We start from the raw sequence: 12,799 nt of genomic DNA, 5'->3' as shown, positions 1-12,799 counted from the left end.
CTATCTATCAAATTACACCACTAAATATCCGAAAGTTAGAAGTCTTTTACAGAAAATTAGTATGCTATGCAATACAAATGTATTACCTTTAATGGTTTATAAAACATACCTGCTCAAAATTAACATTGAGTTTAATAAGTGCACTATCAATGTAGGTAAATATATCGTACAATTAATATACATGCAGTATAAATGAATTTTTGAAAATTTAAATGTGTACTTATATTGATATGAATGTAATATACACTGTTTGTTCATTGATCCTAATAAAAATATAAGCTATAATAAGATTATCAATGAACAATACAATGGAAGAGCTATTCAAGTTTGTACCAAAATGATACAAAGCAAGAGGAAACCGGGTTTCATAATAGAATGAGACCTCAAACAATGGATTAAACCATTTTCAAGCAAAGGACATAGATATTAGAATTCGAAGGTCGCCTTCTACATTAGGGTAAATTACTCCACGAAAATTTACAAGCAGTTTTCTTATAAATGGATCAGATGTCTTAGAAGTAAATAAACACATTAACAAAACAGTACCAACAATATCTCAATAGGACCCCAGGAATTGTCATTCACTGACAACAGAAATATAAAAAGGCATGTACTTATGAGCGTTTAAGAGACTTGTGATCAATGTAAAACGTTGCATATTCTGACACTAGGACATTTTGTACCCGAGGTATTCATTGCTTTAGTCCGACTTGACTTTATAATTTGATTTGTTTAGCTCTACAACGTCGTATTCGACTGAATGATTTTCTACCACATATAAGTTTTTGACGGACAATCATATTCCCATTGTCGACGCGGCATGTATCAAAAGACTTTAGTTCATTATGGCTAAACAACATATTGGTATCACTGAGTTGTATTGATTAATATATTCCTATAAATTTGTAAAAGTGAAAATCTGCCAATCTTAAACACCTAGTAAGAAGTATTCCTTACTAATACTTGCTAACAATAAGAAAAAGAATACTCACTCCAACAGTCGGGTACGTTTTGTGATGTTGTGCTAGCTATAAAATCAGGTTTCACCCACAACATTTTTTTTTTAAAGACCAAGACAGGGGTACGACAGTTTTTCTTTGTTTGTCATTGGTTTTTGAAGTATCAAACTTCCATTTGTTGAATAAACCCTTGAATTGAGGTTCTGTGTTTTTGTTTTATATGTCGACGATCAATTCTGATATTAATACCATACACATTATGTGGATATTTGTTTTTAATAATTTGTTGTAAGGTCAATTATAAAAAATCAGGAGATGTTGTAAAGTTGCCAATGAGAAATCTATCCAGCAAAAAAAACCCAAATGAAATGGCTGTAAATGTTTACATATATCAATACAATGTCCTTTATACTGTGTATGTGTCAATCACGCTTGTAATCAATTATGCGTTTGATAAATAAATACAAGTTAAATAATTGTGAAACCATACTTCAAATTGGGTATAAAATATGATCATTGTAAAAAGTTGATTATTTATGATGTATGTTGACCATTTGTTTTTATTTATTTTAAAATACATTAAATGTTTCTTATTCAAAAGTCATTCTTTTATTCACTAATATGCAGATATGTGATTGTAGTGGAGACTATTTACATTAATTGTTATTGCGGTAGCTATAAGATATTTTATTATTGAACACAAATAAAACGAAAGTGAAAGTAATATATTTATCGCCACAAAAATACATTATTTTTGCATTATATAAAAAACATAAAATTGTAACTTGCTCTTTCGCTCGTATTCTACTAAAAATTGTCCATTTGATGTTTCAAATTTCCGATAGGACAGTAGGATTTTAATTAAAAGAAAAATATAATGTGAAATAATACTTGCTTGAACAACCTGCACATTCAGTTTAATAAGTGTTCGATCAATAATAGTCCGGATTTTAATCACGTGATATGATTGTGCAGGATACATGGATTTTCGGAAAATTTAAATATTCTATTTTAATTGATTTACACGTCATTTACAAATGTATAATTTAAACATTCTAAGCTGCATTGCGATTCCCTAGTTCGAATGAATATAGCAATGAATAAATTAAATATAATTGCATGGAGTCAACTGTTTCGAAGTACTCTCTGTATAAGTCTCTGCAAATAATTATCAAGGTTTAAGGAAAAGACAATATATACAAACCTTTATATGTAATCGGAACCTCAAAAGGGACCTACGAGATTGAAAAGGTAGTTTGAACCAAATTTGCACTCTTTTTCCCTAAATATTTTGTATTTAATCACTACAACTCTTTATATAAGTTATTCTTTCAATTATGTTTTATATTCGAGCGCTACTAGTGAGTATTATGAAGACGAAACGCGCGTCTGTATACAATATGTTAAACCACGTATTCTAATATGACGTCCTTGTTACGCTTTGTAAACAAAGACGTGTTCTAATGAGCATAAACAATATGTTTGACACATGCGCACCAACTTACTGTGTATATAAACGTTATTTCCATCGTTATTCTGTAAAATGTATACATTTAAGCAGCTAGCATAAACTTTTAATATATATTTTTATAAAACAACTTATTTAGCTAACGCTCAGTGTAAAATATCGACAAATAGAATGCCTTCCCATGTTGAAATGAGCATAGAGCATGACACGAAGGAATTATTTCTTAATCTTTGACGGGTTTTGTTTTAAATTAAGGTTTTGTAAGAATGAGAGGAGGTATGACTACAAACTTTTCAAATTGATAGTTTGTTCTAGTCCTATTCCTAAATGAATATGATGATATAAACTGGACTATAAAATTCAGAAATGTCCCCAGTTAACTCACTATATATGTTGCCGTAAAGATGTTAAATTTGACGTATGATACAATTAGGAAAATGCCTGTAACAAGTAAGAACATGACAGTTGGTGTCCGTATGATTTGTTTAAGCTTTTGATTACAGACTTTCGGTTTTGAATTTACCATGTTTACCTCGGAGTGCAGTATTTTTGTGATTTAGCTTTTTACATTCTGAATATGTATTATTGAATATATCATTGGATCAAACATACCACTTGGTGTAAATTACCAATTAACAGAATTGACGAACAGACGCCATTGATGCCTTGATTTGTATTTCAGTACAACAAATAACAAACACTGATTTTGTTTGGATATTGAATTGTCATGGCAACATTTAATCAAAATTCATTCATAAAACAACAACAACTGTTACAACAACAGTACACAACCAAAATATTTGTCAATCAATAAAATGTTGATGACGATTGAACTTATCATTGTATCACAGCTGGGCGATCCAAAGCTGGTGTACTGAAGGGCGGTCCATTCAGCAATATTTCAGAAATAGCAGCTGGGCTATCCATAGTCTGCATAAAATGAAGTAAATTTCGCTCCGGTTGTGTGACTGCTTCAGCATGTTACCATGACGGATTTGTGTTTGAAGACTGGAGCATCTGAAAAATAAATAGAACCAACAGCAAACAAAGTTCAATTCTTAAGGGTGGGCGAGGAGGGTCTTAATTTTTTAACGTCCTCTCCGTTCAGTTTTCAAGGTAAAAGAGACCGTTAAATTGCACGGACTTTTACTACTCGGCTGTCACATGCTCAAATTAGCATAATAAGAGTAAAGGACGACTCGATTTGTCGAGTCTCAATACATGTATATATGTTAATTCAATAAATGAATTTAATTTTCATTTAATTAAATTCTATTATTGAATATATCATTGGATCAAACATACCACTTGGTGTAAATTACCAATTAACAGAATTGACGAACAGACGCCATTGATGCCTTGATTTGTATTTCAGTACAACAAATAACAAACACTGATTTTGTTTGGATATTGAATTGTCATGGCAACATTTAATCAAAATTCATTCATAAAACAACAACAACTGTTACAACAACAGTACACAACCAAAATATTTGTCAATCAATAAAATGTTGATGACGATTGAACTAATCATTGTATCACAGCTGGGCGATCCAAAGCTGGTGTACTGAAGGGCGGTCCATTCAGCAATATTTCAGAAATAGCAGCTGGGCTATCCATAGTCTGCATAAAATGAAGTAAATTTCGCTCCGGTTGTGTGACTGCTTCAGCATGTTACCATGACGGATTTGTGTTTGAAGACTGGAGCATCTGAAAAATAAATAGAACCAGCAGCAAACAAAGTTCAATTCTTAAGGGTGGGTGAGGAGGGTCTTAATTTTTTAACGTCCTCTCCGTTCAGTTTTCAAGGTAAAAGAGACCGTTAAATTGCACGGACTTTTACTACTCGGCTGTCACATGCTCAAATTAGCATAATAAGAGTAAAGGACGACTCGATTTGTCGAGTCTCAATACATGTATATATGTTAATTCAATAAATGAATTTAATTTTCATTTAATTAAATTCTATTATTGAATATATCATTGGATCAAACATACCACTTGGTGTAAATTACCAATTAACAGAATTGACGAACAGACGCCATTGATGCCTTGATTTGTATTTCAGTACAACAAATAACAAACACTGATTTTGTTTGGATATTGAATTGTCATGGCAACATTTAATCAAAATTCATTCATAAAACAACAACAACTGTTACAACAACAGTACACAACCAAAATATTTGTCAATCAATAAAATGTTGATGACGATTGAACTAATCATTGTATCACAGCTGGGCGATCCAAAGCTGGTGTACTGAAGGGCGGTCCATTCAGCAATATTTCAGAAATAGCAGCTGGGCTATCCATAGTCTGCATAAAATGAAGTAAATTTCGCCAAAATTATCAATCGGACTTTAGTACAGAATGATAATCCGCCACAAAATTTACCCATGACAATTCAGTTATCTCCAATTCTACGATCAACTTACAACTGATTTAAACAATCAAAATGATAAAAGATATTACGAATTCAACATTTATGTAACAACCAAATTTCATAAAATACATGTATTTAATCCATTAGATTATGAACTGTTTATTTTAAATTAAAGATGATCGTGGGGAAATACAACACAATGTGGATACTTTATGAATGTTTCTAGTGCTGACTGAATTTGATTCAAGAAAATATCATTTCCAATAAAAGATAAATGTACTCCATCGTCAGAATATAGCGCTGGATGACGATCGTCAAAATCTGGATATTTGATAACGTATCCTCCATGTTTGAGTATATAAGATCTCACTCCCCTATTTATTCTCTTTCTTGTAACTTCCATGGCATGGTCATCACTTGAGTAACGCCATGATCGCCTGGGAAGAATGCTTGACCATATAAGAGAACAATTTGGGAGCATGCGAGACAGAATTGCTATTGTGAATTTAACATGATATAGCAGAGCACCACATGGTACATTTCCTATGTCATTCCCACCACAATGCAATATCAACGCATGTGGAATTTTGTTGCATAAATTAATGATGCTGTTAACTGTGCCAACAACATCGTCCCATTTCATACCAGATTTGCCTGCCCATCGCAAAAAACAATTATTATTTTTCAAAAGACCTAAATTACTACCTGAAGGTCTGTTCTCTGAGTGATCACGAGCACTGCATATTATTGAAGAACCAATAATCCATATTTCATTACTAAGACAAGCTGAAATTATAAGTTATTTGGTTAGCTCAATTCTTATATAACGTTTAAAGGATGCAGATTTCCAACGACCTAAAGTCATAACTTCTTCATCAGTATGACCGTTCATAGCAAAATGTGTAGCTGCTCCTATTCGAAATGAATGTGTGTTGTACTCATTTGGATTACAATCAATAAATTTCATGGTTTTGCATAGTACACTAGAAAATTGATATCGTGTTACACCAGTTTTGTTAAAATGACAAAAAAATGGTCCATTGTTTTGGTGTCTGATTGAAATAAAGTTTGATAACAATTTCACCGGGCAAATATCTACTTGATTAAAACTTTCAACTGTTAATGTTGTAGATAAACCTTTTTGGTCTGTTTTCGAAAAGGGAATTGTGATATATGCAGATTGTGAATGATGTGAAACATTGACATCATCATTGTTAATGACATGTTGCGTATTTCTATTAATTGTAATTTCACCGATTCTCAAAAATGCAAAAAATGCTAATGAAAACATGGATCTAAATAAAGTACATTCATATACTGAAGAGCAGACAAATTGCAACGAGTTTATTAATCGAGCTAATATTTCTACAGTTATAGGTTTGCGACTATCCACTACGCCATATAATTTGTCCATTCCTTTCAACATTTTTTGTATAATGAACGATGAAGTCAAATCAGTGAGCTCATTTATTCGTAAATAATAGCTTAAGCCTGACAAGTACACCTTAACCGTTGCAGGGGCATATCTTAATTTTGATAAATAAGCAACATAGTTAACTAAATGCGAAATACTGGGTGGCCATGTATTTCCTAAACCTTCTTTTAATCTAAATGAAACAAATGAAGTCAGTCCATTATTATACGTTTTCCATGTATTCTGAGAATTCGAGGCGTCCAATAACTTTGCTATTTCTGGTCTAAAATGTTCCAAAATTCCTCCGGAATTGTAGCTGGATGTGTATCTGCTGTTAGAGCCAGACTTTTGAATTTCTGAAATTTTTTACGAGAAATACAATCTGCAATTATATTTGTATAACCAGGAATGAACTGTATGTGCCTTAATGTGAAAGTTGCCTAATAATGACCAATATACTATGTGTCTAACAAGGTTCATAATTCGTATAGATTTTGACGTCTTCTTATTTAAAATTTCAACTACGGCATTATTATCCGAATTAAATAAAATTTTCTTTTTTTGAAAAAGATTACCCCATAAGTAAACAGATAGTGCAATAGGTATCATTTCTAAATATGATATATCCCTGAGAACTTCAGTACCAGACCACTCTACAGGCCATTTAAGAAAAGCCCATTTACCTTGGAAATAGCAGCCACACCCTTTTGTTGAACCACCAGCGCTGTCAGTAAATAGTTGTAAAACTGAATTTGAAGTCCAATCAATGTCGAGCATGTAACTAATACCGTTAAATTTGTTTAAAAACAATTCCCATACCAATAAGTCTTGATAAATGCCTTCTGTGATTCTGACATAATGATGTGGTTTCTTTGCGTGACTACTTGCCAAATAAATTCGTCTGCTAAATGCTCTGCCTGCAGGTAGAGCTTTTGCACAAAAAGCTAATGACCCACACAAAGATTGTAGGTCCCTTAAAGTTATCTTTTTCCTACCTAATACCCACTTAATTTTTGACTTTAACTCCAATACTTTGTCCTCCGGAATTTGCATAAGCATTTTTTCTGTGTCTATAAGCAAACCTAAATAACTAAGTTTTGTTGTTGGGCCTTCTGTTTTTTCATGAGCAATTGGGACTCCAAGACGACAACATACCCTATCAAAACTATTCATCAAATTTTTACAATCCTCAGTATTGCTTTTACCAGCAAATAAAAAATCATCCAAATAATGATCAAGATTATCTGAATTGGACTCAGTCATGACAGCCCATTGAATAAAAGTTGAAAATTTTTCGAATAAGCAATTTGATTCTGAATACCCCATAGGCAATGATTTATCTATGAAATAATATTCATTAAGTTTAAACCCTAATAGATCAAAGTCCCCCGGATAGATTTTTAACAATCTGAAGGCGGATTTAATGTCCTTTTTTCCAATTTCAACATTTGAACCCAATCTTTTAATCATATCAATAGCATTATCAAAAGACGAATACTTTACTGTAGTAAATTTTTCATCAATAAAGTCGTTTACACTCAAATTCGGCGGAAAAGATAAGTGCGTAATTAATCTAAATCCACCCGTTTTCTTAGGAATTACACCTATAGGCGAACACCTTAGATTAGATATAGGTCTAGTCAAAAAAGGACCAGCTATGCGACCATTTTTTACTTCACTCATGACTTTTTCCCATGCCACCCCAGGATTTTGGATGACTGAATGTAAATTTTTTGATTCAATCCTACATCGGGGTCCAAAATAATTTAACCTAAAACCTTCAGAAAATCCCTTGCATAATATCATTGCATCATATTGATTTGGGTAATTGAAAAGAAGTTTATTTAATTCTGTGATATTGATCGGAGTAAAGCCAAGACACCATATGTCCAACGGATTAATTACAGATTCTGAAAAATATAAAATTTAATTGTTAAATGTATGTGGTGCGACCATTCGAATGGCAGGGAATCTGCTTCCTCGAGGTCTAAATCCTTGATTCAAATTCGCTCCTCTTTGAAAATTTGTTTGACTTCTAGGTGCAAAATTTCTAGCACCTCTATTTTGATATGTGCCTCGGGCTGCATTTTGAGAACGAGCATATGCCTGGTTGCTATTTACTTGTTGACAGCCAGCGAAAGGGTGGGCCATTCCGCATTTCATACATAAATGGGTGTAAAAACAATTTTGACGATTACAAACTCCCTTGAAATTATAATCATAGCATGGTCGATTACCTACACTTGTCTGTTGAATTGTATTACCCTCCGGTTCCCCATTAGCTATGACGGTGTACCATAAAATGCCATCAATGGAAGACCAAGATCTTGTAGGATTATTTGCCATTCTTAATCTAAATTGCTGGTCATAACAATAAATCTTCTCAAAAGACACTTGTGTACCTCTAATGATTGACATATAAGTGGTCAATTCACTAGCTAAATTTGGAAAACGTTGAATAAATATTTTCATATAATTTATAAATGCATCAGTCCATGACTCAATGTTTTGAATAGATTTAACTTTGCTGTTTTTGTTTGATGTAATTACAAGTGAACCAGCTGCATTATCATAACTTATAACATTTTGAGGTCTGTCAACTTGGCTAATAAAATTTTGATAAAGAAGTAATGACAAATCTATAAATTCTCTATTCCAAATTTTTTCTTTCAAATTTTGGGATACGTAAACATCACATTCTGATTGATTAGGTATAAGCATAGGATCATTATTTATCTCACCATTTTGATTAGGCATTGGCACAGGAGCTGGTATTTCAACTTGCGCAAATGGCGCTTGTACGTTCATTGCTGGTGCTACAGGACCTTGCAAGGCAGGTTGTCTTTCAATTGGCAAAGGAGGAGCCTGGATTTGTAGAGGAAGAGGTGCTTGTACCTGTACTTCACCAACAATTGCCCCCACATCTTGATTTCTTGGTGCAGCAACTGCACGGTTTCTCCTTCCGCGTCGTCTCTCTGGTGGTTGCGCTTCAACAACGGGCACTCGTACGCGCCCATTCCCATTTCTTCGTCGACCAATTCTAGGCATTTGTATAAACAAAATAGGTTAAAAATTGAAGTACTTACTAACATCACATAGCTAGTATTCTGTCTTTTAATTTGATTTATTTTTGTAACAGTTTCAATGCATCGGCTTCAGTATTCATTTTATTCATATATATCAACTCTGTCATTTGAGCTTAATAAATTAATTCCTTAGATTGTCTCTTATCTAAACATATTTTTATTTATTTATTTTTTTGTACATCACGAATTGTGATATGTAAAATATATAAATTATTTATGATCAACTTAACCTGTAAACATGCACCTACCTGTCTCTACGCATTATAACAGGTGTACTTTAACATTCTGCATCAAGGATGAATAAACTGTGAAATTAAACATGTCTAGGCAATGCATATACTAATAAAAAAAAAAATAATAAAAAAAAAAAAAAAAATATTCATTTAGAATTTCAATGCCACGTGGCTCAACCGCATATTTAATTCGACGAAGTAATAAGTTAATTTAAATATTAAAATAAAAACAAACATAAATAAAATCATTAAATCCGAATCAGATTTAAAATATGAATTCTTAAATAAACTTATTAAAACAATACTTATCTTGATAGTGTATGTAAAATCTTTCTCTTAATTTTTTAACGTCCTCTCCGTTCAGTTTTCAAGGTAAAAGAGACCGTTAAATTGCACGGACTTTTACTACTCGGCTGTCACATGCTCAAATTAGCATAATAAGAGTAAAGGACGACTCGATTTGTCGAGTCTCAATACATGTATATATGTTAATTCAATAAATGAATTTAATTTTCATTTAATTAAATTCTATTATTTTTCAACTTTTAACAAAGAGCTTGTAATGCATCTAAGTGTTTATAATTCGCTGGTTCCAATATTTAGGTTTCAGAAATATCTCAGTGTTTATATTTATACTAGGCTATTTCTGTATTGCTATTTCTGTATTGGTCATAGTCTGTTTTTAGGTAAGCTGTATTGACCCTGAAACTCTTACACTTCGTGTTAACTAAGAAACTAACCGCAATAAGTTACACTTTACTTAAGTATTGCATCTTTCTGTCACACACACTGTTATTTTACTTTTAAGACTATTTGGGATGAATGGGCTATACTCAATCTGCAATATGATTTGTAGCCATATGTTTGGAAAGATATTTTTGGAATTTTATTTTTATATTACGTAGAGTTAAAAAGTTAAAAAGTTTTGCCTATACAAAAAAAATAATAATTATTTTTCTTGGTTTGATTTTGTGTATACTTTGTATGTTTTTTTTCTCTCTTTTGTTTCCACATGTTTTAGAATTTGTATTCTACACGATATAGGATATGGTTTCAAATCATCTTTCACTCCTTATTTCTTGAAACATCTAGTTTGCACTTCCTATTGAATTTGTTTTCAAAGTAAATAAGTACTTGTTTTGGATTTCAAACTTTTTTCATCTGATCATAATGTTGACGTAAAACACGTCTGGCGTATACATTAATTTTTAACCTGGTACCTTTTAATGGCTACTTTTTGTTTGTTTCTCTTTCCTATATTTTCTCCCATTTATTTATTGTAGCCCTGTCGTGTAATGTTCTCATTTTAATGTTATAACTAGCATTGCTATTAAAGCGGAAGGTTTGGCGTACCACAAAACCAGGTTCAACCCACCATTTTTTTTTATAAAATGCTCTGGACTAAGTCAGGAAAATGGCCATTGTTACATCATAGTTAGTTTCTGTGTGTGTTACATTTTGGTGTTGTGTTTCTGTTGTGTCGTAGTTCTCTTATATTTTGGTACGTTTCCTTCAGGTTTAGTTTGTAACCCGGAATTTTTTTCTCTCCATCGATTTATGAATTTCGAACAGAGGTATACTACTGTTGCCTTTATTTAGACTAAATCCATAAAACAAACATTTGATCTCATAAACCAATTGAAGGAGTAGAATTGTTTTTGAAAAAAATATCTCTGGATGTCAAGAATCTGTTTTAAAAAATAATTGCAAATATATTGTATTGACTTCTTCAAATAACATACAACAGTCATACGGTAAATACATTTTGGCTCTTGTCTGACGGTTTGGACTGTGCAGTATGATTTAGTTCTTTCAATTTATATTAGAATTTTGATTCAAAATTAGTTTTAAATAAGTGAAGAAATATATTGTATCAACTATTAATTGATAGAGTATGTCAGATGCACCAATACACGTGCCGCTAATGCAGTTACATGTATTCGTAAATCGACAATAATGTATTTAAAATTTAAAATAAAACTAAAGCAATATTGTATAGCCTAACTTCCTTCTATCAGAGAACATACAATATAACACAGATTGTAATTTGTTGATTGGTTGATCATATAATCTAAATTGAATGAATAATATCTATTGTTAGGACCTCTCTTATGTCATGTTCCAAAGTTAAAAATATAGATAAATAAAGCAACATCGTAAAAACTATTTTGTTTCAAACATCACTGATCCATTCTGTTCGATATGTATTGGAAATGCAATTGTATTTTTATCTATTTTACAATACTGTTCTTCCATCCGGCAGTCTCTCAGTGGAGAGGGTAAGACATTATTAATTTGTCTATCTTTTAATCTATTTTTCATACATAGTTAGTTTGTTTGTTTAATAACATTCTATTTATAGTTTATTTTTGATTAATTTTTTAAACATATAAAAACATATTATAAATAAATGCAAAAAAAGACACAATATAGAAAACTTAAGACTCCTGAAGGATAAACAGGTCCTACTCCATATGTGGCATCCGTCGTGTTGCTGATGGTAATACCGACCCGGTAACTGTCTACTGCGGAAGGTCACATTCGTAGTAAAAAGGGAAGTTAATTGAACTAACGACATACTAATTGGGAGATATATACTCCGTATGAAGGCGGTGCTGGAATGTTGATATATAGAAATCTGTTTAGGTCAATGCTTTCTAACAATGGAGGTAGAAAATTACAGACTTGTTTTCACACCCCATAGTCCGTGAAAATATTCATTATCGTGTGTAGATTAAAACTTTTGTTTGCTTTATAACTGTTTTTTTGTTTATACATTGTAACTTTGTTTGTTTAATAGAATGAAAATTTATAAGCTTCATGGTCCTTCAAAATTTCATGTTAAACTCTAAAAAACCTAACCATTTGTCTCAATTTTCTGACGTGTCAGGTAAAAATTACCCCTCCACGAAAAAATACATGGAATAACACTTTATAATTCTGTGCCACCGACGTACTTTTCTGTTCTTTTTTTGATTTCCAAAACGAATAGAATATGCTTTCATGGTGTTTGTGTAAGTAACTGTACTACACTAAGTGAAATGATACATACGAAGTAAATAAACATATGTTTTGAAAAATTGTAGCATTTGGAATTGTCATTGTTTCCCTGAAAATGCTTACAAACAAATGACAAGATGATGTCCGTTTTTTTAGGTATTACAATCAAACCAGACAAAAATGTTTCTTTGTGGCTTGTCCCTCACAATGAGTGACAGTTCTAAATATATGTGCTTTCAACAAATTTAAAGGAAAG

At 31.9% G+C, this 12,799-nt stretch overlaps 1 protein-coding gene across 3 annotated transcripts; it reads right to left on the bottom strand.

Annotated features, from left to right (window-relative positions):
• Nucleotides 1-3,860: 3,860 nt before the first annotated feature.
• LOC134693232 (uncharacterized) lies at nucleotides 3,861-10,074 on the bottom strand. Of its 3 annotated transcripts, none has more exons than XM_063553975.1 (3): nucleotides 9,853-10,074; nucleotides 8,462-9,274; nucleotides 3,861-5,596 (listed from the first exon to the last, which is right to left on the bottom strand). In XM_063553975.1, the coding sequence occupies exons 2-3, from the start codon at nucleotides 9,270-9,272 to the stop codon at nucleotides 4,980-4,982; spliced, it is 1,428 nt and encodes a 475-aa protein (XP_063410045.1). In that variant the 5' UTR covers nucleotides 9,273-9,274; nucleotides 9,853-10,074; the 3' UTR covers nucleotides 3,861-4,979. The 3 variants fall into 3 exon arrangements, with proteins under 3 accessions (XP_063410045.1, XP_063410044.1, XP_063410046.1); XM_063553974.1 differs by lacking the exon at nucleotides 9,853-10,074 and adding an exon at nucleotides 9,559-9,664 and having other exon boundaries at nucleotides 8,462-9,264; XM_063553976.1 differs by lacking the exon at nucleotides 9,853-10,074 and adding an exon at nucleotides 9,559-9,664 and having other exon boundaries at nucleotides 8,966-9,264.
• Nucleotides 10,075-12,799: the final 2,725 nt, after the last annotated feature.

The sequence above is a fragment of the Mytilus trossulus genome, chromosome 12, assembly GCF_036588685.1.
Source record: "Mytilus trossulus isolate FHL-02 chromosome 12, PNRI_Mtr1.1.1.hap1, whole genome shotgun sequence".
Taxonomy (NCBI): Eukaryota; Metazoa; Mollusca; class Bivalvia; order Mytilida; family Mytilidae; genus Mytilus; species Mytilus trossulus.
The sequence above is the reverse complement of the archived record's forward strand: the minus strand, read 5'-3'. Positions and strand labels throughout refer to the sequence as shown.

Bases quoted from the DNA above. Each gene is read 5' to 3' on its own strand.
- LOC134693232 (XM_063553974.1), bottom strand. The intron at 5,597-8,461 runs GTAATCGACCAT...TTATAATTTCAG, and splicing joins AATTCAACAGACAAGTGTAG to CTTGTCTTAGTAATGAAATA.